The sequence below is a fragment of the Lepidochelys kempii genome, chromosome 7 (assembly GCF_965140285.1).
Source record: "Lepidochelys kempii isolate rLepKem1 chromosome 7, rLepKem1.hap1, whole genome shotgun sequence".
NCBI classification, from domain to species: Eukaryota; Metazoa; Chordata; order Testudines; family Cheloniidae; genus Lepidochelys; species Lepidochelys kempii.
The window spans coordinates 9,523,871-9,549,952 of NC_136386.1; the positions used below are offsets into that span (position 1 = coordinate 9,523,871).

At 42.1% G+C, this 26,082-nt stretch overlaps 1 protein-coding gene across 14 annotated transcripts in view; it reads left to right on the top strand.

The window, feature by feature from the left end:
• Positions 1 to 26,082, top strand: part of MITF (melanocyte inducing transcription factor) — a 168,217-nt gene that overhangs the window by 92,269 nt on the left and 49,866 nt on the right. For all 14 annotated transcript variants that reach the window (XM_073351080.2, XM_073351079.2, XM_078853551.1 and 11 more), the window contains one exon: positions 7,918 to 8,164. In XM_073351080.2, coding sequence (XP_073207181.2) covers positions 7,918 to 8,164 — 247 coding nt within the window. The remainder of the gene's footprint in view (positions 1 to 7,917; positions 8,165 to 26,082) is intronic.

Below are 26,082 nucleotides of genomic sequence, written 5' to 3' on the forward strand. Positions count from 1 at the left end.
AGTGTGTCGGTCCATATTTATTTTAAACATAATTACCGTGGGTCTTAATAAAAAACTTTAGATTGAAGAGACATGGATGAGTAAAACTTGGCCCATAATTTAGGTTTGCAACAATAGGGTTTTTTTGTAAAATCTAAGGTCTACAGGAATATTTTCATAACTCTTTATTAGAAGTTTCTTTGGAAATATTTTAAACAAACAAAAGAATCCAGCCTAAATTAGTGTTTGCAACCAAGACCATTCAAAATGCTGTTGGCACTTAAGAACCTGCAAGCCAAATTAGACAGTTTCTAGTTAGTCAGTCTGTATTATTTTTGTTTTTGTTTGAGCTGAGACACACATAAAGACCTAAACCAACTGTGTAAATAGCGAAAGGTAAAGTAGGCTCTGAAAATGTTTGGTTTTAATAATCTGATGTTAGTAACGTGGTAAAGAAATTTGGGTTTTTAGAATAATGCGATTTAAAAACAAAACAAAAAACTGGCCAGTGTCTTTTTTTTTGATACAATAATGACCATCTACATTATGAGAGGTTTCAGAGTAGCAGCCGTATTTGTCTGTATCTGCAAAAAGAAAAGAAATACTTGTGGCACCTTAGAAACTAACCAATTTATTTCAGCATAAGCTTTCGTGATGCAGCCGATGAAGTGAGCTGTAGCTCACGAAAGCTTATGCTGAAATAAATTTGTTAGTTTCTAAGGTGCCACAAGTACTCCTTTTCTTTTTGTATCCACATTATGGGTAACATGTATAGTCATTCAAATCTTCCATCCTTCCATACAGACAGAAAACTCCATTTGGACTGTATTCATTAAAAAACTGTCGTCAGTAATTTCTCTGGGGCTCTAAATAGCAAATAAAAAGTCAGGCATTTTATGGTTCTTCAGAGTTACATTTGATACTCATAGATGTATTTGTTGTACTACTAACTGACCTAACTACTTCCGGACTGAAGTACGCTTGTTAGAATATTGATAACCAATTTAATGATTTGTCAGTTTAAAAGATGGGTTGGTTGGTCAGTTTCAGTAGGTGGAATTTAATGAAATCGCCTCCTGCATTTGCAGAAAGATCCTAAAGCTCATTGTTTATCAAAATAGAATTTACTGTGTCACAGAGCTTTCCTACTGCAGAGTTAAACAATTCGTTGGTTACACAAGAGTCTACAAGAGGTTAGTTCTCATGCTGTTGTATGGGCAGCCTAGTGGCCACTAACTGCATTATGCGCCTCCCTGATGTTCTGTCCGGAGCCAAATCTGGAAAAGGTAGACCAGTTGAATTAGTCTGAATCAATGCCTGGGCATGATGTTCTGCTGACAGAAATGCAGTCTGGGTGAGATTTAAAGTTGAGGTCCCAAACATTGTGTGGTTAACAATCCCATCACACACACTCTTCACAAGAGTAAGGGTGTTGCCTCAGTGTCTTGGCTAGTTCCCATGTGGGTTGCCATGTTCTGCACTAGCAGAAGTCTGTAGCTGACCTTCTGGGGTAGACCCAATGGGGGCGGGAGCCGGGAGATAATCACAGTTGGAAGTGGCAATTGTGGTAAAGTGCATATCAAGAAGAGAAGGTTGCAATGTTCCTGGTCACTGACAGTGGCCATTCCTGCCACCTGGGATTTTCAAAGAGGCCCTAGATTGTGAATTTTCTTGAGGGGGCATGCTGATCCTTTGCCAGGGAATGTACAATCTTTGAATTCAGTCCACATTGAGTTTCACTCAATCCAGTCTCGTCCAGGCCTCTAGCTTGGACAGCTGGGTCTGATGGAAGAAGACCTAGGACTGGACAGTCCATCCCACAGAGGGCACGGCAGCCCAAACGATCTTGTAATGACCACGGGTGGCCCCATGTACCGTGTTGTACAAAACAAAAAAGCGACTGAACCTAATCCACTAATAGCGAGCACTCAGGGAAGGGTTAATAGGAGGATCCAATGCATCTATTAAAAATAATCTCTCTTCTCTAGCTGCCTCATTTGCCACTTGCCTGACTGCCTTTGGCTCATGTAGGGGAATCCCTGTTGGAGAAGGAGCAGCAGCAGTTTAGGAAAGGGCCAACTTTGCCTCTTTGTGCTGATTAAAAAAAGGGGGCAAATGAGTGTCAACTGTTACTTTTTAAAAGCACCTCTCCCCTTTCTCCCTTGCACATGACAGGCCAGAGGGGCCAAGGCCATATGCCATAAAGTAACAAGGGGCAGCTGTGCTTAGTGTCTGGACAGATGGAGCAGCTCTGTGTAGCCCCCACCAGCTGCATCTATAGCTGACCCCTCCTCCTTGCAGAAGGAAGAGCAACTGACTCCATGATGTAGTCTTCTCCCTTCACGGGCTCCACATCACCTGTATGATAGCAGACGATTAATGAAGTTCTTCTTGACCCCTGAAGGGTGAGGAGGTAATTGTAATGCAAGTACTTCATTTGCTCTTTTGCAGGACAGAGGCTGCTGCCACAGCTTCTAGTCTGAAGACTCTAGGTTTGGCCAGTTTTAGTATCTTTATCTGAGTACATAGCTGTCAGTAGTAAAAATGTGAGGAGGGTAAGTTTGTACTAAAGGAAGTAGTAGATCCAATATGTAATATTTTTCTCATATAAGTTTCATTTAGGCCAAAAGAAAAGGAGGACTTGTGGCACCTTAGAGACTAACAAATTTATTTGAGCGTAAGCTTTCATGAGCTACAGCTCACTAATGCATCCGATGAAGTGAGCTGTAGCTCACGAAAGCTTATGCTCAAATAAATTTGTTAGTTTCTAAGGTGCCTCAAGTTCTCCATTTCTTTTTACGAATACAGACTAACACGGTTGCTACTCTGAAACCTGTCATATGGGCCAAGTTACTCAACTGGAAAAGGGAGTCATAGCAGAAAGCTTCTCAACTTCACAGCTTCCATTGGTGCATGCTCACTAACCGAATCCTGTCAGTTTTAGGAGTAACGAAACTATATTGGCTACCTCCATTATGTAACCAGTTTGTGCATGAATTAAAACTGAGCTACACATGTGCTTAGCTCACTAAATTCTTCTGCTGCTAAATTTGTTTCTGGCTGCTTCTTCGTATTAAGGATGAACAGAACATTCTGTAATCTCAAGGGTTTGTTCTTTCCATCTCATCTGGCCCCCCAGATCTGATGTTTTGGATGTGAAAAAGATCAGGCTCCTTTTGTTTTTCATTGATGGCATTTGTGTTAGGAATATACTCTCGGATTTTCTATTGCCAAGTCAGTCACACACACAACTCTGTATTTTCAGCAGACCAGAAAGTTGAAGAGACCTATAAGATCAACAGACTTAGTCAGAGATCGGCTGAGTTTGCCTCCAGGTTATCTTTACCTGAACAAAATCATTTCTGAGGAAGGAATGAACTTTTTTTTTTTTTTTTTTTTTTGAGAGAGAGAGAGAGAGAGAGAGAACACAAAATCGTAGAATCATAGGATCATAGAATCATGGGACATGAAGAGACCTTGTGAGGTCTTCTAGTCCAGTCTTCTGCACTCATGGCAGGGGAATGTTAGAGTTATCAAATGAATTGCCATTAAAGACGATGGGCCTGCTCCTGCACCCATTGAAATAAATGACAAAACAGACGTCTCTCCCCACATGGCATGCTGGCATAGCTGAGAGCAGCAGAGGTCCTTGAGCTGCGGCCTCGTTGGTGTGAATGAGGAGGGGTTGCTGGCAGGCCATTCTTCGCAAAAGCCCTACAGCTTCAAAATTCACTTCCCCCTCTTTTGGTTCAAAATGGCTTTCATCTGAACTTCAGGGCATGTTGCAAGGCTCATCTAACCCCCTCCCTTCCACCTCATGACCTTTGGAAAAGGGGAAGAATGGAGGGGTAAATTGTTTTGAGGAGGGATTGGAGTGGAATATCTATTGGCTAAACATGGTATGTACTTGTAAAGTCTGCCAAGGATGCCTAGAGCATATGCATGGGCACCCTCTTTAGCATGTCTATAAACCTAAATAAAATGTCCATTGACTTGAACAGGAGTGGGATCGATCCTTGGTTTTTGCGGCTGAAATGGTATTTCAGCTCTAACCTGTAGCTATTGTAGTAAGCAACCATTTAAATAGAACCTTTCTGCAGTCTGGAAATGTGTGAATGTCTTTTAAAAGCTCTTCCAAACTTTAACAAAGTTAAAGAACACTGTGATGGGTTTAGGATGTGAGAATACTTCAACTGTTAATTGAGAGGCTCTTTTTGTGAGTATCACAGTCAATGACTTGTCTTGAGCAGCTAATTAGTACGATTATTCCACAGCTGCATTAGTTTCACCACAAAGGTTTTCTCTTGTTTTATCAAAAGGATCAGTCTCTCTGGGAATGTTTCAACCTGACAGGCCTTAAATAGCAACACAGTCTCTTCCCCCACCACCACTTTTTCCTTTAAAAAAAAAGTGCACTGTGGAAAATCTGGGTTTAATATTATTTAAACAAAATAACCCCTTTCCTTTGTTATTCCTACTGTGAACAATTTAATTTTAGTGGACTCGTTCTAAACATCGCTTGCCAGATTTGCTGGAGAGCTCAGCTCCCACTGAGAGCAATGGAAACTATTGGGTGTTGAGCACCGGAGGATCACATTTCTCAATAGGAGATGTTGGGTGCTGAGCACTTCTGAAAATCTGGCCCTTTACCTATGCAATGATGTTTCTTTACTGGAACGTCTGCACTTTAACACGTTAATGTAGTTCCTGTCATTTGAAAGCAAGTGATGCAAATAAGCATCATACATTTTAAATTGTAATGGGCATAATACCGTTTAATTTTTGTGTGATTAATGCTGGTTGATTAACATTTAATCTAATAGGAAAAGTGTGTTTTGCAGCTGAGATTTCTGTTGGGAGGTGTTGGGATCTGGTTCTTAATAAGAAGTCAGACACTGCAGGTGTTAGTGCTCTTTGTTTCTGACTTCAATAGAAGTTATGGCTTTTGAAAATCCCAGTCCTACTGTATGCAAAAAGAAAAGGAGTACTTGTGGCACCTTAGAGACTAACCAATTTATTTGAGCATGAGCTTTCGTGAGCTACAGCTCACTTCATCGGATGCATATCGTTGAAACTGCAGCAGACTTTATATATACACAGAGAATATGAAACAAAACCTCCTCCCACCCCACTGTCCTGCTGGTAATAGCTTATCTAAAGTGATCATTAGGTGGGCCATTTCCAGCACAAATCCAGGTTTTCTCACCCTCCACCCCCCCACACAAATTCACTCTCCTGCTGGTGATAGCCCATCCAAAGTGACAACTCTTTACACAATGTGCATGACAATCAAGTTGGGCTATTTCCTGCACAAATCCAGGTTTTCTCACATCCCCCCCACCCCCATACACACACAAACTCACTCTCCTGCTGGTAATAGCTCATCCAAACTGTATGCACTCTGCATACGCTGTGGGTTTGATCCTACACCGATCAACTGCAAAGGTGCAGGTTCAAGCAACAAATCCATGTCTGTACTGGGGAGGGGGCTGGGGGTGTGTGTGTGTGTGTGTGTGTGTATACATACCTAAAAGGCGCTTTGCTGTCTTGTATGGATGCATTGTTTCTGTAATATTATCTGTTCTTAACTGCTGAGTAACTTTTAACCATCTACAAAATGCACTTGCCTACCTTTCATAGAAGTGCTGCTCAGTGGTTTTAAATTATTTTGTGTGGTTCTTAGATTGAAGACACCATAGCAATAGTGGTTATTTTTTTATTAAGATTCCATTTTTAAAAGGCTTTTAATGACTGATTAATTGGCTATTGTAGATTGCTATAGCATGCAAGAGGTCAATAGGTGGCATATATCCACTTAAAACACCTTCTACTGATGTCATCATATGACATACCGCATACTATATATATTACTGTAAAACACACATCTATTATTCGTTTATTAACTCTTTGTAAACTATTCATAAATATCAGGGGGTAACCATGTTAGTCTGTATCCACAAAAACAAGGAGTTTGGTGGCACCTTCAAAAACTAACAGATTTATTTGGGCATAAGCTTTCATGGGTAAAAAACCACTTATGCATTTGAAGAAGTGGTATTTGAAGAAGTGGTTTTTTACCCACGAAAGCTTATGCCCAAATTTAACAGATTTATTTGGACATAAGCTTTCGTGGGTAAAAACCCAATTCTTCAAATACCACTTCTTCAAATGCATAAGTGGTTTTTTACCCATGAAAGCTTATGCCCAAATAAATCTTAGTTTTTGAAGGTGCCACCAAACTCCTTGTTGTTTTTTATTCATAAATAGAACCTCCATATAAAGTGTGACTAATAATTATAGCAAATCTAAATATGCATGCCATCATACAGCATAGTAGTTGGAAAAAATCAGCACAAATAAAAATATTTTACAATATGTTTTGTTGTCTATTTTTAAAAAAAAAAAGTCATATGTGAAATGGATCAAAATGGGAATGAACTAGAAACCACAAACTTTCTTATCCTCCCAAAGTTGTCCTTGGTCAAGTATCTGTTTGATTATAGTCCTTGGTAGGTGGGATATAAAATGAACAGGTTGGATAATATTAACCTGCACTGAGTCTGCCTTTTACACTTTTGATTGTGTCACTTGTTAAGGAAAAAACAAATATTGTGTCCTCTTCAAATATCTTGTCTTCAACTTTTCCAGTTACTTTTTTTCTTTCTCTTTCTCTCTGTCTGCTTTTCCTGTCATTATGTATGTAAAATATGGGATTTGTATTAATCATTCTGTTGTGAGCAAAGAATGGGCCAGATCATTCCATCTGTGGAAAACCTGCATTGCAGAGGGCCCCTTGCCGCTATTCCCATATACCCTTCACTTCCCCTCAGAGCATGGATCCTTTGCAAGCTGTTGCTATGGGTTGCCCTGCCTGCACCCACATCTCACTCCTCACTTCAGGCCTGCTAGTGCCCTCAAGGTGAGTTGATACTGTCACAAGTGGTGTTCGCAGCTGAAGAGAGTGCTACTAGCAAATCTGCTAGAACTCTAATGTGGTGCAAGGGGCCACTGCCCCAAACCACCCTTGAACACCAAGTTAGCGTGGAGGGGTTTCCATGTGCTCTCGGGAACGTGTGGTAGAACTCTAGCCACAGGATTCAACCTCAGTGGTTCTGGGAATCCTCCCTGACCCCCAATGCCTACGTAAAGAGTTGTGTAAAGTTCGGTTAAACTTAAGATGCTAAATACATTCTTTTGATTTTTAATTAATAAAAGCATTGCCACCGTAAATGGGAGTATGAAAGAAATACAGCATCCCGTTGAGCCCTGTTGTAGCAGAGTGGTCACTTTAGATAAGCTATTACCAGCAGGAGAGTGAGTTTGTGTGTGTGTGTGTGGGGGGGGGGGTGAGAAAACCTGGATTTGTGCTGGAAATGGCCCAACTTGATTATGATACACATTGTAAGGAGAGTGATCACTTTAGATAAGCTATTACCAGCAGGAGAGTGGGGTGGGAGGAGGTATTTTTTCATGCTTTTTGTGTGTATATAATAAGATCTTCTACACTTTCCACAGCATGCATCCGATGAAGTGAGCTGTAGCTCACGAAAGCTTATACTCAAATAAATTGGTTAGTCTCTAAGGTGCCACAAGTACTCCTTTTCTTTTTGCGAATACAGACTAACACAGCTGTTATTCTGAAACCTGTAATTCTATTGGATGTTAATGAGCATTAGACTTATAAAACTTAAAAATTCCCTCTTTGCTGCTTGAGATCAACATTGAAAATAATGGCTAGATGTAATCAGGTTAATTTGGCTTCTAAGGACCTAAAGTAGATCAGCTCCAAATTCCAATTTACCCTGGGCAGCATATCATTACTTATTCTCTTATGTGTGAGAGCCACTTTGTTTCACGCTTAACGTAACTCTGCAATCGCAGGAAATAATTATTCTAACCAGGGAAGCTGAGATGTCTGTGGTTTTGGTCTTCCCACAGCAGTTCCGAGCATCCTGGAGCTTCCAAGCCTCCCCTAAGCTCCTCCAGTATGACATCACGGATTTTGTTACGACAGCAGCTCATGCGTGAGCAGATGCAGGAGCAAGAGCGTCGAGAGCAACAACAGAAGCAGCAAGCAGCCCAGTTCATGCAGCAGAGAGTACCACTCAGTCAGACACCAGCCATCAACGTCAGCATCCCCTGTAACCTGCCCCCTCCTACCCAGGTGCCAATGGAAGTCCTCAAGGTAAGTGAGTGTGACTTTGTTCGAGTTCACTGGCTCTCATACTTGTCTAAACATAGTCTATTTAATAGTGACACGGTTACTGATGTTCATGGCAACTAAACTTCACAAATAAGCTGCAGGGTCTGGTTTCATTTTTAGCTTTAACTCAGTGTCCCAGTACCAGAGAAGAATGAGAAGTTTTTCATTTGTTCTCAGATGCAAGCTTTAGTTGCAAAATTAACACATTTTTTGTTTGAAAATGTCTTTCACGTATTTGAAGATTCCCTCTTAAAATAATTAATATTTCAAACCAGACTTCCATTTAGAACAAGTTAATTTCTGTTCAATAATTGTTTTAAATACTGAATCAAAATCCATGACAAAAGATCTTCTCAAAAGGACTTAATCTGGAATACGGGTGAGTTTCCAGTCTCTTGCAACTAGCCATTGTAATCCTTTTTTGCTCAAATGTTTTGACGGCTGTTAGTAGCTTTTGGGTTCCTTGTTAGATTAGAAACTGTAGGAGCTTGTTAGTAGCCTGCTGCCGGAGACTATGTAGCTTGCTAATTACCGAGAAAAACTATAACAAGAACAGACTTAGTTTCACACGTGTTGAGTAAGTTGAGATAGAGTAGTGTAGCGTGAAATGCCTTGTTAAAAGAACATACAACATGATTGAAAATAAATGAAATAATGCGACATCAAAGTAAAATTAAGTATTTGCATACCTATTCTGCTTTATCTACCACATGCAACTCCTTCTTAGTTTTCTTTTTATTACAGTATGAAGGTTAGTAACTCTTTCTGGCCAGTAAGCAAACTGTAAACCAGTAAATTCAATTGAAGTTGGTTACAATAGAATATTTTCAGAGCATGGTGTAGTGCTGGCATTTTTGTGTGCCAACTCCATTTTAAGATTTATTTTAACAATACTTTGGTAGATTTAAAGCAAACTGTGTACGCTTGGGGTATCCCGCATCCGATGAAGTGAGCTGTAGCTCACAAAAGCTTATGCTCAAATAAATTGGTTAGTCTCTAAGGTGCCACTAGTCCTCCTTTTAAGTTTTGTATAGGTATTTTTGTTTATCGTTACTACATTATCACTTACAGTGGTGTTAGCATTGTTAAATAAAAAGAATGGTAAAAATGCCATTATTGGAGTTCTGCAAAAAGTAAATAAGATGCGATTTGAGTACAGCATTTATATGTTTTCGCCGTGAGGAGGAAGGACATTAAAGAAGGTATCTGAATTTTGATTCAGGCTCTAATTTTCTGACTCTTCCCCCTAATACAGAAGCTATTAAAATGAACAAAGAATAATTTATTTTCCAATCAAACATTTGTGATGAAGAAACTTACTGAATTTCTTGCTAAATGCTATAGTGTAATTTTAATGTACACCTAGCTGATCGGTGTAAACTGTAATGTGAAATATTCTTCTATTCAGAATACACTTTAATTAACAAGGAAATGATGATGTTTTCAGAGTCTCAGTGAAAGAGCTTTATTTCCAAATCTCCCACTGGGTATGTGTAATGTTTTCTACCACCTTTTGGCATTTAATTATAGCAACATATTTGGCTTATTTCTTCTAAATTTGACCACTACTGGAAATATTTATTGCCCTGTTTGTTATGTGATTGCCAGAATCACAGCAGTAGTATTAGGAAGATGCTATAGATTCATTATTTTGTAGCCGCCGCCTTACATGAGAGAAGGGGCAGTTTCTTATTTTTTGATGGCGCCTGAAGTTATAGCAGAGGCTCCAATAGAAAGAAGCTGGCAGGAGGTACCTGATGGTCAGTTATTAGATAACATAACACTTTAAGGGGGCAGATTCTGCCTGGTCCTCACACACATGCGCAGTTGCGAGAGGCATGAGGATTGCTGGGTATGATGCCTAGTGATCAGGAAGAAGTGAGATCCTTGTGCTCGGAAAAGCCACTTCACTACTTCCCTAGAGAAGACCGTGCCCCAGAATTGACAGGAGATGGCGGCTCCATTGTTCAGCTTCCATCCTCTTCATTTGCCCAAGTTGGAGTAAGGCCCACCCTATAAAGGGGAATAGTAGTAAGTGTGCCCCCATCGTGCACAAGGAGGTATTTTGCCTCCCACTGCTTCCTGTTTTTCCACGTGGTGCAAGGCATTCTGCAGAATCCCTTACTCTGGGCTGTGCCTTGAAAGCACAGTCTACCCCCAAATCCCTATAGGCAACGGAGCAGGAAAACTGTCTACCAGACACACAGATCGCAGGAATCTTATGTGCCGCTCCATGGTGACTGACTGATTTACATCTTAGAGTGAAATAAATATCTGTGCTAGCACCATCTACGTCAGTGAGTGTAAACCCATACTCTGAGCACCGTAGTTAGTGAAATGACCGACTGACACTCTGTGGAAGGGGAGAATCCATATAATTTTGCGCTTTTGTTTTTTAAATGTATGGAAGTTGCTAGAATCTCATCTTTTTCTGTTACTTTTAATGTGGATGGTGTTCGATACAAAAATAATAGCGCGCACACACATTCCAGGCATGACATTGTGACTCCACAGAAGTCCATGGCAAAATTCCCAAGGATATCAATGAGACAAGAATTTCACCACAGAGGTACATGTATGTTTTCAAGTAGCAGTCAGATTTAAATGTGGAATTGAGACCAGGATATCTTTAGATGAGAGAAACTGACAGCCAACTATATATTGAGGAACTTTTTATTCGCTACATATCGGTTAATCAGAGTTGATATTTTACACATCATCTGCCTTGAGCTATGTACCAGCTTCTGTAAAGACTGGACATAAGCTTTAATTATGAGTACGGTATTAGGATAGGTGAGTTTATTATCCTGGTAGTCTGGGTTTAATGACTGAACAAAATGCTAGACTAAAATGGGACTTCTGTGTTTTCATAAACGTTAATGTGCAAAGTGACTTTTTAAAAGCAGAGTTGCTGAAGGTTATAGTGTAAACAAATGGGATTTTGGATACCCAATTTTCTTTTCAAAAATCTGATTTTTGAAAAGTAAGTTTCTATCACAAAATACATAAAAACGTGAAAATTGGCTTAGGAACACATGTTAAATAAATTATTTACCTTTCTGTTTTCTGTGTTTTTGTCCAACTCCTTTAACTCCTGTGCCTCATTCACCCAGTGTAAAAGGATAGTGATATTTCCACGTCTGACATACAGTGCTTTGAGATGGATGATTTTTTTTTAAAAAGCTGTGTTAATAAAATAATAATTAATACAAACCATATACTGTCTGTTATGAAGGTACTTAATACAGCAAAAGAACAGTAATTCATGTTAGCCTACTTCATATAACTATAGCACTCTCAAAATTGCATAATAAAATGTAATATGTTCTTTATGGCCACATGAATAAATATGATTTAATGTGCCTAACGATGGGCTCCTAATTGCACGTTGATCTCTGAAGTGGGGTAACTTAGTGTAGTAAGAAAACACCCGACAGAATGAAAACTTCTATTGCTTGGTGAAGGGTAATTAGCTGATATTCTCTGGGAGAAGATCTAATACATCTGCAGCAATACCTGTTAGGATCCTGTATTATAATAGGGTTTGTTGTGGCATTCCATTATGCCCCTGGAAAGCTGACACTGGCTGTACAGAATAGATGCAGGCTGCTTTAAATTTTCATGAGGAATGCAGCCGATTAACCACATCCTGCTATCTCTTTCCCACTGGCCTGAATTAACACTGAGAGCTAAGACTGCAGAGACGTCACTGAGTGACTTGAGACTGATGCAAAATGATTTAGAAGTACTGTGCGTCAAAAATAGGACAAAATAATTTAAAATGTGTTAATTAAATACCTTGTTTACTGGAGGATTTCCAAGGCCCTGAATTCCATACTATGTTAATGTCAGATCTGAATCCATTTTTGAAGTGTGAAACACACACTATTTTTATCTGTATGGAGGAATTTAGCATTTTTGTAATTAAGTCTGTCTTCTTAAAATGGTTCAATGTATTTTGGCTAAGTGATATGGACTTTTAAAAATTTATTTATTTTTTAAACACAGTAACTTCTTTCATCCCAGTGTTCTTTAGTTTTGCATTCATTTTGAAATTTTTTTTTGGCGGAATGGGAGGGTTGTTTAATGTTTTGGCCAACCTGAATGTTTGGTCCTTGAGTTGTTCTCCAGATGATAAAGTTCTGAACCGGGGAACATGCGAGTCTAAGCCTTTCATTTGTATGGAATTTATTATTAATTTGTAGTGGCACAGTTCTGTCCCCTACATTGAAGAAACTGCATCAGTTGTACTTCACAAGGGTTCTCTTAAGTGTTTTCTTCTACTTATGTTCTTTATGTAGTGAGAATGTGAAAACTCCTGGGTACCTTACACCCCAGTTACAGTAGTAAATCTTAAAATTGTATTGGATACTAAATACTAACCTGGGTAAAGTCTCACCTCTTACTACTGCCTTGTCTTGAAGACTACCATGAAGTCTTTTGTAAAGCAAATCCAATTATATCTCGACTCCTTGTGTATCTTTGATTCCAGTCCATTTGGATTTAGGCCTTTTACATGGTATCGAAACCACTCTGGTTGTGTTGGTGGCTGATCACCTCCTAGTTATGATTGAAGGAAGATCTAAAAGACTGCCTCTCAGCTGCCTTTGCTGTCATTAACGTACCTGTAGACCCTCACAGGAGTTGATAGGGTTCCCCTTAAGTGGATCAACTCCTTCGTTGCTGAGAAATCTAGGAAGGTGGTACTGGAGAGTTTACACAGCATTCCGCATGGTTCAATTCAGTTGTGTTCAAGTCCAAGTATTTGGGACTGCTAAGGGATTAGCAAAGAGGTTTGGAGTTTAGCATCTTCAGTGTGCTGATGACACACAGACTTATGTTTCCATCTCTTCCAGCCCTACTGGTGGACAGACTTACTCAGGAGACTTGGGAAGAATCAGGGCTTGGATCAGATTTAGAACCTAGATTGTTTTAGATCTGAGATTAAACTCAGGCTGGGGGGGAAAACCACTCTGGTTATAGGGATTGTTTGCTGCTAACTTCCAAGGTTCACAATTTAGGTTACTGCTTGATCCCTGCTTCTGGGTGCTCAGATACCAGCAACGGCCAAGAATGTATCTTAGGATCTGCGCTCGGCAATAATTTCAGTCTTTTCTTTAGGATGCAGCCACCTGTCATTATCCATCCCCGTGAGTCCCTCAGGTTGGATTTACCATATTGTGAGTGTGACATGGGGCTGCATCTTCACATTGTTCAGAAATTGCAGCAGCTGTAGAATGGGGCTGTTTGATTGGTAAATGGTGCTTCACCGAATGAATCTTACCTGTGTTCCATGGTCTGCACTGGCTATCTGACTTCTGGGCAGAATTTAAGGTCTTCGTTTTGACTTAAGAACGGCCAGACTCAGTCAGACCAATGCTTCATCTAGTCCAGTGTCCTGTCTTCTGGCAGTGACCAGTGCCAGAATTTCAAAGGCAATGAACCAAACAGGGCAATTATCAAGTGATCCCCTGTTGCCCAGTCCCAGCTTCTGCCTATAACCTCGTAAATGGCTTGTGACCTGAGTGGCTGTCTCTTTCCCCAGTGACATAGAGATTGATTGAGTTACTCAAGCTAATAGGCCTGTGGCTTAAGTGTGGCGAGCTGGCCCTGCCCTGGGTTCTCAGGAATCACTGGCTTCAGACCTTGCTTTCTGCTTTAGCTCACAAGCAGCTGAATCTGGGCTCTTTGAGACCTCCTCCTGGTTCTTGTAGGATTTTGTTTGGCAGGCGGGTGTTACTGGGATGATAGCAGTAGGATGAAGGTCAAGTAGATGACTGCAAGTGTGTGTGGAATGAATATTGTGTACTTATGGCCTGAGATGGGTAAGAAATGACAATGTGAGGCAAGTGAATATAATTTTATAACATTCGTGAACGGTGTTTATTTATCAGGTGAAGCATCTAGGGAGATGCTCACTTTAACTTCGGACACATTATCCTTGTTTTTATTTGTAATTCACACGTTGCATGTCCAGCAGAATATGGTTTGAACAAGGACACTAGATGCCAAAGAGCACAGACTTCCTGGCAGATAAAATACCGAGGACATCATCTCATCTTTCTCCTACTCTCACTGAAACTAATTTTACCCTGATGTAACTCAATTAAATTCCATTGCTTTACATGAGTTGGATCCTTTATATCTCTACCTTTTAACTCTCCTTTGGTGTGAGTCCTCTAAAAAAACCAAACAAAAAAACAACCAAATTTGACAGTGGTTAGGCTGCTGGTGTGCTCAGACCACTGCCTATTGGGTTAACCAATATTATTCCCTCTTTGTCCAGCTGTATCCGTCTGTTCTCTCTTGCTTATACTGAGATTGTAAACCCTTTAGGACAGGGGCAGTCTTTCTGTTCTGTTTGTACAGCACCTAGCAGAATGGGATCCTGGTCCATGACTTAAGCTCTTAGGCACTATGGTAATACAAACTATTACCATCTGGCAGAGATACTCTGGACCAAATTCAGGCCTAGTATCAGAGAGTACAATTCCCAATTCAGTCAGTGAGAGCTGCTACTGCTTATGTTGGAGCCAAATTTTTTGTTTTTGTGCTGACCCCACCGTCCAACTCCCTGGCAGTCTTAATGCATCATTTCTAGTCACATGACCCAGATACTGATCAAAACCAGCCCCTAAAGTGAATCTAGTGGGTCTCCTGTGTCAGGTGAAACAGTGTGGTAGCTGTTCCCTGAATTCGTCACTTAGACAACTACTAATGCTTCTGCTGTGGCTGGCACCAGCTACTACCCCTGCCCAATGCAAGATTTCTGTCCAGTTTCATCAATAGCATAGTAATAAATCTGTGGTCTTCCTACTGCATGTTTGTCCCAATATTTATGCTCACTGTCACGGAGTTGAGAAGAAAGTTTCCCCACTGTACAGCTCCATATACGTCTCCTGAGCATCACTGGATTCAGACTCCACATCCCGCAGTTTCGAGCGTTAATGGACTTTGTTTGCTACTTGAAGTCCCTCTGCCAAGAGTTCCAATGTTTGTTATTGATTTGTTTATACAGTGGCCTAGATCGATTTCAGGGCATTGCGCAAACAGAATCCTGGTAACGAAACATAAACCTCTCCAACATCTCCTTCATTCAGGTCGTTAAAATTGCCCCTTGTCCTTTTTCTGCCGTTCCTAGAGAATATGAACAAACAATTCTTTTGTTTTAGAGAATATCCACAAAGCAGGTTCCTGGTTCTGCAAAGTGCAAAATAAAATCGCTCTCTTTATGGCAGTTTGCAGAATATCCACTCCTGCCTTGTGCTTCAGGATAGCACATGCTCTTCCTCCCCAAAGATAGCTAACCTTGAAGTGCCCCATTATTCATACCTGCCACTAAGGGTATGTAAGGGCTAGCCTATGCTGTTGCAGCTCCAATGGTATCACTCAAGCTAGCTGTATTTAAGCTAGCTTGGCTATGGGTACGTTTGCGGCATGCAGTCACACCTCTGATTGCAGCATAAGGGTATCCTGAATGAACTTCACTATGCTTGTTGGTTCAGACACTTACTCCAAGGTAGGGCCGTAGCTTTTTTTCTTTATGGTGCCAGTCCCTATTGTATGTAAATGTGAAAGGAAACTCCTTCCTGCAAGCTACTGGATGTGAGGTACACACACTCCACCTTGTATGATGTCCTTTCCCTTTCTAAAAAGGGACCCAAATCAACACCTGCAGATTCCAAACGCATCGGAATTTGTGCTCTTCAGAGCCCAGAGCCAAAATTTGTGGCTTGGGGCTCCTTCCCCCCAGCCCCTTTTTTGCTTGCCTTTGAAGCATTCACTGATGGTCTCTGCTGATGTTACAATAGATTAATCTGTTGCCTATCCTAGTAGAATACATGCTGGGTCCTAGTACAAACAGTTGAATAGAAAATTTCAAATAGCTGTGGAGGCTCACCAAATGCCCAGCTGCTCAGTTAATCGCATTCCTGATGCACTGCCTACAATAAATTATTATGTATCTTATAGATTTATTTTCTGTGTTGTAGTTACTTTGAAAGTAATTATCAAATCTCAGTGCCCATGCTCAAATAGTTGTCCTTCCTTCTCATCTCTCCTCTACCCCTAGTGTCTGCACGCCGAGCATTGTGTTTCATTTAAAAAATAAATTGGATCAGACACCATGTCTGTCTTTGCCATTTGTAAAATGCCAGACGCCTTTTGGGTGGTATGAATTAACTGCTTTATGCAGCTGTCCAGAAATAGTCTGGTTCTCTTTCTGCTCCTGCAATAATATGCCCTGCTACCCAGCAATACTGTGTGCTCTTAATATATTCTCTCTATTTACAGTGTCTAGTTGGAAACAGAGAATTGAAACTCTACATGATCTGTTTCCTTATGGGAGATGTATTTTGCAGCCCGGAAGAACAGGAACAATGCAATTTTAGCACCTATCACAGTATTGGTGCACTTGGTTGTGTTTCGTGACTTTCTTTTCTTATTGCAGGTTAATTTAAAAGATGTATGATAGCAAGTTGATTTTGTATGTTTGCGCTCCAGTTTTTAATAGATGGTTAGTTAAGCAGTTGGGGCAGTAAATGTAATTGACAATCTTGACTTGAAAGTGATTTTTTTTATTTTATTTTATTTTATTTTATTTATTTATTTTTGGTCAGATCAGTTAGTACTGAGATGCAAATATAACTCTTCTACCGAAAGACCAGTTTCTCTCTCATTACTTTTTTAGTGAATTCTAGGAAGTTTCATTGTAGTTACTTTGAAGGGGTAGCAGGAGGTAGTCTTCCTGAAGATTTCTTAGATAAATATAAACATCTGTGCATAAAGAATCTGTTGCAGGCTTAACTCTTAAGTTTTTACTTAAATAAAAGTACCTGTCTGACTAGCTGTGGCCTGATCTACTTGGGTTCTTGTGTCTTGGGTCAGAGGTCATTTAAAAGTGTTCACTCAAGACTTAGAATTAGAACCTCAGGAAAATGGGTAGCTTTGCTTTGGAGACTGCTTGTACAGTACAGAAAGGGGGAAAAAATTCATTGGCAGGCTGATTGGTGGCTGTTTGCTACTGCTGAAGGAGTTAGTGTGTTAGAATAAACCTGGGGAGAAATGGTTTAGTGGGCAGAGAGCAAATGAGGTGATTAAATTCATATCACTTGTCCCGTAAGTGCATGATCTGATGCTAAATGTTAGCAAGCCCAAGCTGAGGATTAGCTGGATCTTCGCAGTACAACCTTGTAGTTCCAAATTTACCTGTGATCCCGAAATAAAATCCAGCAGTGAAAAGAGAGATTTCATGTTCTCACAAAGAATTTCATAGTCCTCTGGAAGGCAAGAGCTCATGCTGCTCAAATGCCACCATTCCCAGTTTCTTGGGTTCTATAGCCACATGGGTTAGTGATCACTAAGCCTGTTGCAGTTAATCCAATTCTAAGCATGATCACCTGTTAAGTCCTTCAGGGAGAGACCAATAACATTGGCTCACTGGTTCTTTAAAATGTTTCTGGCTGTATGAATGTTCTGAGCATGCTCACTGGAGTCCAAAGCATTAGACCTTGGGAAAGGGGTGGTGCAGTTTGTCTCTGTAGCTGTGGATCTTAGAAGCATTGCAGAGCTTCTGTGGCCCACCAACTAAAGACATTAACTAGGGCTGCAACAAGCCCTTCCTCCAGTCAGCATTAATGCATAAACAGCCCATTGCACTGCCCTGGCTGAGCTGAGAATGGATGCCGAGTGTTAATGTACATCATGGCTGATGCACTGATTGCTTGCTTCCTCTTGTGCAAAATTCAAACATGCACTTCCAGAAGAATCTGATCACAGCAGAATGCATGGATGAGGTCGCAGAAGCAACAGGAAAAGGTGCGCTAAGTAGGGTGAGTGATAGGGCATGTGCTGGTTTGTGAGCAGCAAAACAGGAAGAACCAGAGGAGGGAAGAGAATGTGAGAAGATAAGGGTGCTGGAACCTTCAAAGTAATAGACAATGCGTATGGAACAAGGAGAAGAACAGCAGGGAGGGTGTCACTGAAATTCATCGAAGCGGAGCAAAATTACAAGAAAGGGTTTTAAAGTTTAAACGGGGGGGGGTGGGGGATCACAATGCCATACAATGAAAACAAACTTAGGCTTGAGATGTGCGTCCTGCAAGTGTGTCTTTGCAAAGTAATCTAACTTGCCAAAACCTACGGACACCTTCTGTCCCCTTGAATTGTACATTCTCGGGCTTAGTTCATTGATAAATTCCAGTAAGTGTTGCTCATTGCTTTAGAAAGGCCTTATTAGATAGTTGGGTTAAACATTCCATGGGCTGGAACCAATTCATTTGTATTCGTGCTCAATAAAATGAGAGCTATTTCAACAGTGCAGCATGTCTACAAATAATTTCAAGCCATAGCTCGGCAAAGTAGAGCATTTTGGGAGCAGAGCTCAGTGCCAGATGAAAAAAGGAAATATTAAAATATAGGCTGGACTGGCAGTGACTGGTGCGTATAAATCAGAGGTGGGCAAACTATGGCTCGTGGGCCACATCCGGGCTGCAGGACCCTCCGGCCCAGCCCCTGAGCTCCTGGCCCGGGAGGCTGGTCCCCAGCCTCTCCCCCACAGCCTCAGCTCACTGGGCTGCCGACGCAATGCTCTCGCCGGCAGGGCTGCAAGTTCCTGGAGCAGCACAGCTGCAGAGCCCGGCCTGCCCAGTGCTCTGTGCTGTGCGGTGCATGGCTGGCTCCAGACGGGCGGCACCGCCAGCCACTGGCGCTCCAGGCAGCGCGGTAAGGGGGCAGGGAGGGGTTGGATAGAGGGCAGGGGCGTTCGGTGGGGGTAGTGGTTAGGGGTCGGGGCAGTCAGAGGACAGAGAACAGGGGGGGTTGAATGGGGCAGGGATCCGGGGGGGGGCAGTCAGGAAGGGGGGAGGGTTGGATGGGGCAGTCGGGGAGGAGTTCCGGGGGCGGTCAGGGAGAAGGGGTGATTGGATGGGGCAGCGGGGGGCAGTCAGGCGTCGGTTCTGCAGGCGGTCAGGGAGAAGGGGTGATTGGATGGGGCAGGAGTCTCGGGGGGGCAGTCAGGAATGAGAGGAGGAGTTGGATGGGGCGGTGGGGAGCAATCAGGGGTGGGGATCCCCAGGGGGCCCGTCAGGGGACAGGGAGCGTGGGGGTCGATAAGGCAGGGGTCCTGGGGGGGCTGTCAGGGAACGGGGGGGGTTGGATGGGGCAGAAGTCCGGGGGGCGCCTGTCAGGGGGCAAGAAACGTGGAGGGATATGGGTAGGGGTGCTGGGCCATGCCTGGCTGTTTGGGGAGGTACAGCCTCCCCTGACCAGCCCTCCATACACTTTCCTAAACCTGATGCGGTTTAGGCCAAAACATTTGCCCGCCCCTGATATAAATAGTCGGCTTGAGCCACAATTATCTGTGTACGCATAGTTTTTTAATATTATGTTCTATATAAAAATAGGCTAACCAGCTGAACTTTACATGCTTCTATGTTTTAACGCTAAAGTGACTGAGTTGGTGATCATTTGGTTGGTAGAATTTTCTATGCAGTGATACTGAACAGTGTATTCATGGCTCTGCCATAGACCACCTCCCTGTGTCCTAGGGCTAAATCCTGCCTTGTTGTATGCTGGTGAAGCAAGAGAAATGGAGTGCAAGGAGCCTTTCCTCTCTGCTCCTGCCACCTATGCACTAGCTAAGGAAGCATTAGGCTGGAATCTTGCTTCAGCCCTAGGATAGAGAAGCAGCGAACCAGCTTGAAGTGATGGCTGGACATGTGGGTGGGCCTGCAGGTTCCTTGCTCCTTCATGGAGCAGCAAGCAGATGCTCAACACAGCACGTTCCCCTTTCCGCAAGCCATCGTACTGTATATTCATTATTTGCCCCCGGCTGGCAGCATGGTGTAATTGCTCCCCCTAGCACCAGCACTATTCCTCTCTGGTGTGGGTTAGATCCTCAAGAGCAAGATTTTGCCCCAGGTCTGCTGCTTATGATGAATGATATCTCTTAAATTATGACTTGTTTTTTAAACCTTCTGTATTTAAATAAATCAGCTTTCAAATGTTGGTGCTTAAAATAGGCACCTAAGGATGGATTTGGGTACCTAAAAAAATAGGTACCTAACGTTCAGAAGTGCTGAGCATTGACAAATGCAGTCAGTGGATGTGGATGCTCAGCACCACTGAAAAATCCAGCCCAAAATTAGAAGGTACTTGGTAAAATTAGGTCCCAAATTCTTCACTACCAGCCCTTTCCTTTTTTTGTTCTTTGGCAAACATCAGTACCTTGACTCATCGCAAGTGAAGATGAAATGGCCATCTCTGGTGTGCTCCGTTGTGCACTATGCCAGGTTTTGGAACCAAATTCTGCCCTTGGATCTGCACGTGAGACTCTTGCTTACCTCAGAGTTCGATCTGGAGACTAGTGTTGGTCATCAGTTAACTGCTGCTGAAGAAGGAGCCAAAGAGCACAAAAAAATAGACCTCAGAATATCGGTGGCTTAGTTTACTTTTTAATTCCTTGGCAATGAGGCAGTAGCTTATAAAAGGGCCACCAGATGGTAACAACTTTACCATAGGATAGATGTTAAAATATGAAATTTAGGTCTTTAGAATTTATGCAGCCTCGCAAATATGATTCTTTGCTTCAGTTACATAGCTGGTTTGGAAGCATTAATTTCTTAAACCTGAACCTGTAGAGTGAATAAATTGAAACTGACAAGCTGAAGACATTCCTGCCATTCAGGAGAGGCTTAGGGAATTTCTTACTGGCTAAATTTCAAATATGTAGCTTTTCGCCCAGCACTGCATGGCAATTTCAACCTGCCTGGCCGTGACAAGATTAGTTCTTTTCCTCCCCCTTCCTAGCAGTAGTATAAAAAAATTTAGATTAAGTACCAGGCAGAGATGTAAAACCCTAAAAGTAAAAACAAAAAAACCCCCAGCCTTACCTTGAATAATTCTGTCTGTCATTTGATTGGTGCCTTAATTAGCCCCATGTCCTTTAACCTCTTGGGAAATAAGTAAGGGATAAATTTGGGGATCAAGACAAAGACGCACAGAGATTTACCACACACCACTAGGTAATTCATCAAGGAATGTTGTTAATTAGCCCTGCCTCTTTCATTTCTGGCTCATTTATTAAAACTGGTTGATTTAAAATAATGCCTGCTGGTTCATTATCAACGAGTTTCAACTCCATAACTTGGCTCTTTAAACAAAAACAATATTATATGGTGTCTGTAACGGGGCCTGGTGTTTTGATTTTGCTTTTTCCATTTCTGAACAATTTCCAGTTTTGTCCTTAGTGACTAATTATTGCATTTCTTTTTGACGATCATCTAGAGCTTTTTAAATTTGATTTCTTGTGTCTCCCTCTAAAGAGAGTAAGACAGAGGAGAGAAAAACCAAAAATGTTCAAGACTTAGTTGGAGGGTACCTGTCAGGTTTTATTAATTAAGCATGATTTGATGGAATTTAATTGACTACTTTAGTGTAGTAATAGGCAGGTTGAGGTAATGGTTAGTCTCCTCTTTAGCCCTTAATTATTTGGAAATTGGGTAGCAGCTACATGTGCGATTTGTAGTTTTAATCTCTCACTCTGGAAATGACGTGGTGTACGCTATTCTTCAAGTGATTGCTCATATCAATTCCAGTGAATGCGCGCACGCTGTGTGCACAGTCGTTGGGAAGTTTTTGCCCTAGCAGCACTCGTCGGGTTGGCTGTGGAGCCCCCTGGAGCAGCGACTTCGTGGCGCTCAATGTGTGACGCTGTCGACCCAGCGCCTTTTCAGTTCCTTCTTACCACTAGTGATGGTCATTGGAACTGTGGCGTCTTGCTTTGCAAGATCCTCATGTCCCTAGCTTCTATTCGAACTGCTTGTATTTTGAAGTTTAGTTCTTAGTTATTGTAGTTATCGTTAGCTGTTGGGCTGGGGAGTTTACTCTTCACCCCGACTGCGTTCTTCTTGCGGAACTTACATGCCTCCCGGCCTTTCTTCCTAAGGTTGTGCCATACTTGCACCTTAGTCAGGACATTTTCCTGCCTGTTCTTTTATCCTAAGCTACATGCCGGTAGCCGTGAGCAGAGGATGCGCTCCCTGGATGTTGGGCAAGTACTAGCTTTTTACATGGAGCTTACTAAGCCATTCAGGAAGTCGAACCAGTTGTTCACAGCCATGGCAGACTGGATGAAAGGACTACCAGTCTCATCTCAAGAGAATATCTACCTGGATCACATCATGCATCCACACGTGCTATGAGCTAGCCAAAATGCCAGCCCCAGCTCTTACGGCACGCTCCACAAGGGCTCAGGCCTCGGCAGCGTTCCTGGTCCTGGTCCCAATACAAGAAATCTGCAGGGCAGCAGCTTGGTCCATACGTTCACTCCTCATTACGCCATTGTCCGGCACGCCAGAGATGATGTAGCTTTTGGCAGAGCAGTGCTCCAATCTGCGATTCCATAACTCCGACCTCACTGCCTAGGTAAGGCTTGGGAGTCACCTAATTGGAATCGATATGAGCAATCACTCGAAAAAGAATAAACGGTTACTCACCTTCTCATCACTGTTGTTCTTCAAGATGTGTTGCTCATATTCATTCCAACCCTTTGCGCCTTCCCTTCTGTTGGAGTAACCGGCAAGAAGGAACTGAGGAGGTGCCAGGTTGGCAGGGTCGTATATTGAGCGCCATGAAGGCGCCACTCCACGGGGCTCTACAGCTGATCCCACGGGTGCTGCTAGGGGAAAAACTTTCTGACAGCCGTGCACCCAGCGCGTACACCTCTTTGGAAGGGATATGAGCAACAGTTAGGAGAAGGTGAACAATCGTTTTTTACTGAGTTATCTGATTCACTGAATTTCCCATGCTGTTTTAGTTGATATTTTGTATTTCTAGACTTGCCATAGTGTTGTGTAGTATTACTCGGTAGTTACTCTGTGCTTCATCCCAGACATAGCTACATTTCAATAATACAAATAATAAATCATCATAATTGGGTGTGAAGCACTCCCTGTGTACAAGGTTGCGTACCATTTTGTTAAGTGCTTTGGAATCCTTTAGCCTGAAAGGCAAATTCATAGGTGTGGGGTTTTTTTTGTTTTTTTTTAAGGCCAGATGAGACCATCACGTTCATCTAGTCTGGCTTCCTGCCGACCACAGAAAGTCACCAAGTAGTTCCAGCAATCACACCTGTAATTTCTGACTGAGCTGGAACATGTCTTTTAGAAAAACATTTAATATTGACTGACTTCAAGTGATGAAGAATTCACCACTTCTTGAGAAATCTTATTCCAGTGGTTATTTACCCTCACAGTTAAAAACTTGCACCTTATTTTTAGTCTGTTTTGTCGTAACTTCAGCATCCAGCCATTGGATCTTGTTACCTCGTTGTCAGCTAGATTAGAGTCCTCTTTATCAAAAATCTTCTTTCTGTGTAGGTATTCTAGATCACATCACCCCTTAATCTTCTGTTCGATAAGAACTAAATAGATTGCTGTTCTTTAGTCTGTTTCACTCTCTCGGTGGAAGGCCGATTTCTCCCCTCTCTTCTCCCCCGCCCCCAGTCCCTTAATTGTTCTTTGCTCGTTTTCTGAATCCTTTCTAGTTTGTCAACATCCTTTTTTGAAGTGTGCATAGCAGAACTGGAGGTAGTATTCCAGTAATGGGGTCTGTCTAATGCTGCATACATCAGTAATAGCATCTCTCTACTTCTACTTGATATTTCCCTGCTTAAATATCAAAGGGACACATTTATTCTTAATCGCTGCATCACATTGGGAGCTCATGTCCGGTTTGTTATCCACCATGACCCTTCAAATTCTTTTATGTCATTACTTTCAAAATAGTTGGCCACAACTGTTATCTACATTCTTGGTTCCTACATAACCTTGGGTTTTATTTGTATTAGAATGCATGTTGTACAAGTCCAGCCAGGGGCCCGGCCGCCAGCCCTGCTGCCGGCCTGGATGAATGGACAGAACCCCAGGCCAGCAGCAGGCTGAGCGGGGCCGGCGGCTGGGACCCTGGCTGGCAGGGCCCGGCAGGTGGAACCCCAGACTGGAATTAGGCTGAGCATCTCAGCGCGCTGCCGGTCTGGGGTTCAGTCTGCCACCCGCGTTGCTGGTCTGGGCTCCTGCCGGCCGGGGTCCCCGCCGCTGGCACCTCTCAGCCCACTGCCAATCTGGGGTTCCGTCGGGGGCCCCTGTAAATGTAAAATTTATTACTGGCACGTGAAACCTTTGAATGAATGAAGATTTGGCACGTCACTTCTCAAAGGTTGCTGACCCCTGGACTAGCATTTGGCCAAGAATTGATCAATTTGGGACCCTACTAGAAATGCTCCCCTTGGATGATGATTCCCTATTTGCTGTTTCTTTATAAGCTATCAGTTAATGGTGTTTTAATCTATTTAATATGTGCCACATTGATTTTTACTTTGTGTATCACTCAACATTTTTAATCAGATAGTTGTGGAGTACTGAGTCAAGTGTCTTATAGAAATCTAAATATATTATTGTCAACACAACTGCCTTTGCCAGCCAAACTTATAATATTAAAATGATATCAAGTTTGACAACACCTATTTTCCTTAAACCCAGGTTGGTTTGCATTAATTATACTAATATCCCTTAATTCATCACTGATTGCATCCCATGTCAGCTTTTCCATGACTTTGCCCGAGATTGATGTCACGTTAACTGGACTGTAGTTACCCAGGACATCCCATTTACCTTATTAAATGTTGAAACACAATTATCTTTTTCCAGTTCTCTGGGACTTCCAGCACTGCAAGAATTGTTTAATATTACATCAATGACTGTGAGTTGCTAAGTCAATTTTTTTATAAACTCTTGGGTGCAAGGTATTTGGACCTGCAGATTCAAAAACTTCTAAATACAGCATTTAAACACAGGCTGATGTTAATCCGACACTTTTGTTAAATCATGAAATATATTCTTGTTACATGTGGGATGAATACCTCAGAACACATGCTGATGCAAATATAGCATTGTGTTTTTTCCTAAAATGTCACCAGATGGCACTAGAGTTTCCAAATGTTCTAATATATCTGCTTAGTAAAGCCTTCATTTGTTGGTGCAAAGGGTATTGGGGACTGTTCCTTTCTCCCTAACACACAGAAATTAGAATAGTACACCATAAGTGTTGAACGGCAATTTAGAAACTGCAGTATAAGTGTATCTCAATCAACTAAGGTCCCAAAGACACTCAAACTGCTACTTGTTGCATGCTTGATACCCCTATGAAATCAGAGATTACTTTTGTAAACCCAAATTACATTGAGAAAGCTGTGAACGGCATACAGAAACGCACCCAACACGCAACGGTTTCAAAGGTTGGTTTGGGGGTGGCTGTGTGTGTGTGTCTGTTTTCCTCATCCTCCCACATTTTTGAGTGGGAGGCATGAGAAAGAAATGGCAGTGACTTCCTGAGTCTAGAGTCCAGGCATCTGCAGACAGAGGGAAGCCAGAAGGGACTGGTGCATGGAAGCATGGAGAAGCAGTAGCGGGTCATCGCTCCTGGAGGAGCCATCTTGCTGTGTGGTGTAATTCTGACTTGGACATGGTAGCTCAGTGAATGAATGGTTACTACAGCTGAGTGGTGGTTTCCAGGGTTTCTACCAGGGAAGAGTCTCTGAATAAACACAAAAAGAAAAGGAGTACTTGTGGCACCTTAGAGACTAACCAATTTATTTGAGCATAAGCTTTCGTGAGCTACAGCTCACTTCATCGGATGCATACTGTGGAAAGTACAGAAGATCTTTTTATACACAGAAACCATGAAGAAATGGGTGTTTACCACTACAAAAGGTTCTCTCTCCCCCCACCCCACTCTCCTGCTGGTAACAGCTTATCTAAAGTGATCACTCTCCTTACAATGTGTATGATGATCAAGTTGGGCCATTTCCAGCACAAATCCAGGGTTTAACAAGAATGTCAGAG